Raw genomic sequence first — 1,007 nt, forward strand, 5'->3', positions numbered from 1 at the left:
ATATAGGGATCCTCTTCTGAGGAATCATCGCTCGTTCTGATGCCACTGGTCCTTTGATCAGAATGGCCATGCTCACTTGGGTTGGGCGAATCCTTAAATGCATCGTCATCAGCTTCAAAGCCCTCATCTACCTCTTCCTCAGGATATGGCTGGCTGAAGTTAAAATTGGGCTTTTCACTGCAGGCGTTTCCAGTCTGTTCAGTCAGCTCAGCAGGATACCCATTGCCCACAGAGAGAGACCTCTCAATGTTTCGGACACATTCATCAATCTCATCAAAGTTCAGAGATTCCAGGAACTCCTGGGCTGCTCGACACGCTTCATCCTCAAGCCGACGGAGTTCCTCATCTCGGAGCTGCTGCAGCCTCTGTAATGAAGCCTCTGTCAAGGAGCATTCCTGATGCTTCTTCAAAAAAACTTCGATTTCTTTTTCCAGGCGCAGGATTTCTTCCACCTGTCTGCTTTCTTTCTGCTTCTCCACCTCTTGCTTCAGCTCTGCCTCCTTCTGGGCTTTCTGAATGGCAGCCAGTTCCTGCTTCTTTCTCTCTTCTTCAGCCTGCATATAAAATAAAATAAAATAAAACAAACCAAAATAAAATCAAATAAAGGCCCCAAGTGCAAGATTCCTTTAGAAAATTTATTTCTAAAGCATTATGCTCCAACATGCTCATTCATTTAAAAGGACCCCTATCTCTATATGAGCAAAAAATGAAAAGCAAAGAAAAATAAAAATAAAACCATGATTACATTTGATCAGAGATGCTGGAAGCTCAAGTATGTGTAGAAAGTTCAATCTTTGCCAGAGATTAAATGAAGCATGAGGTGAAGGAAATTTCCATGCAAACAACTGTATCAAGTTTCCTTTGGCTTTATCTGCCAACTCCTATAATAATTTTAGTTTAAATGCTACAGATGCCTTTTATTTTTTTAATTGCTGGGTTGAGATACTTAAATAAACAGGATGGCTGAAAGCATTAAGAATATCATTTACCTGCTGGGCAAGACGCTC

General features: G+C 41.3%; 1 protein-coding gene across 1 annotated transcript in view; it reads right to left on the reverse strand.

Annotated features, from left to right (window-relative positions):
• Nucleotides 1–1,007, reverse strand: part of LOC103802104 (unconventional myosin-X-like) — a 126,392-nt gene that overhangs the window by 25,910 nt on the left and 99,475 nt on the right. Inside the window, 2 exon segments of the mRNA XM_009074557.1 lie at nt 1–554; nt 972–1,004. The exon segment at nt 1–554 is cut by the window's left edge and continues 22 nt beyond it. Coding sequence (XP_009072805.1) covers nt 1–554; nt 972–1,004 — 587 coding nt within the window.

The sequence above is a fragment of the Acanthisitta chloris genome, unplaced genomic scaffold (assembly GCF_000695815.1).
Source record: "Acanthisitta chloris isolate BGI_N310 unplaced genomic scaffold, ASM69581v1 scaffold22005, whole genome shotgun sequence".
Classification (NCBI taxonomy): domain Eukaryota; kingdom Metazoa; phylum Chordata; class Aves; order Passeriformes; family Acanthisittidae; genus Acanthisitta; species Acanthisitta chloris.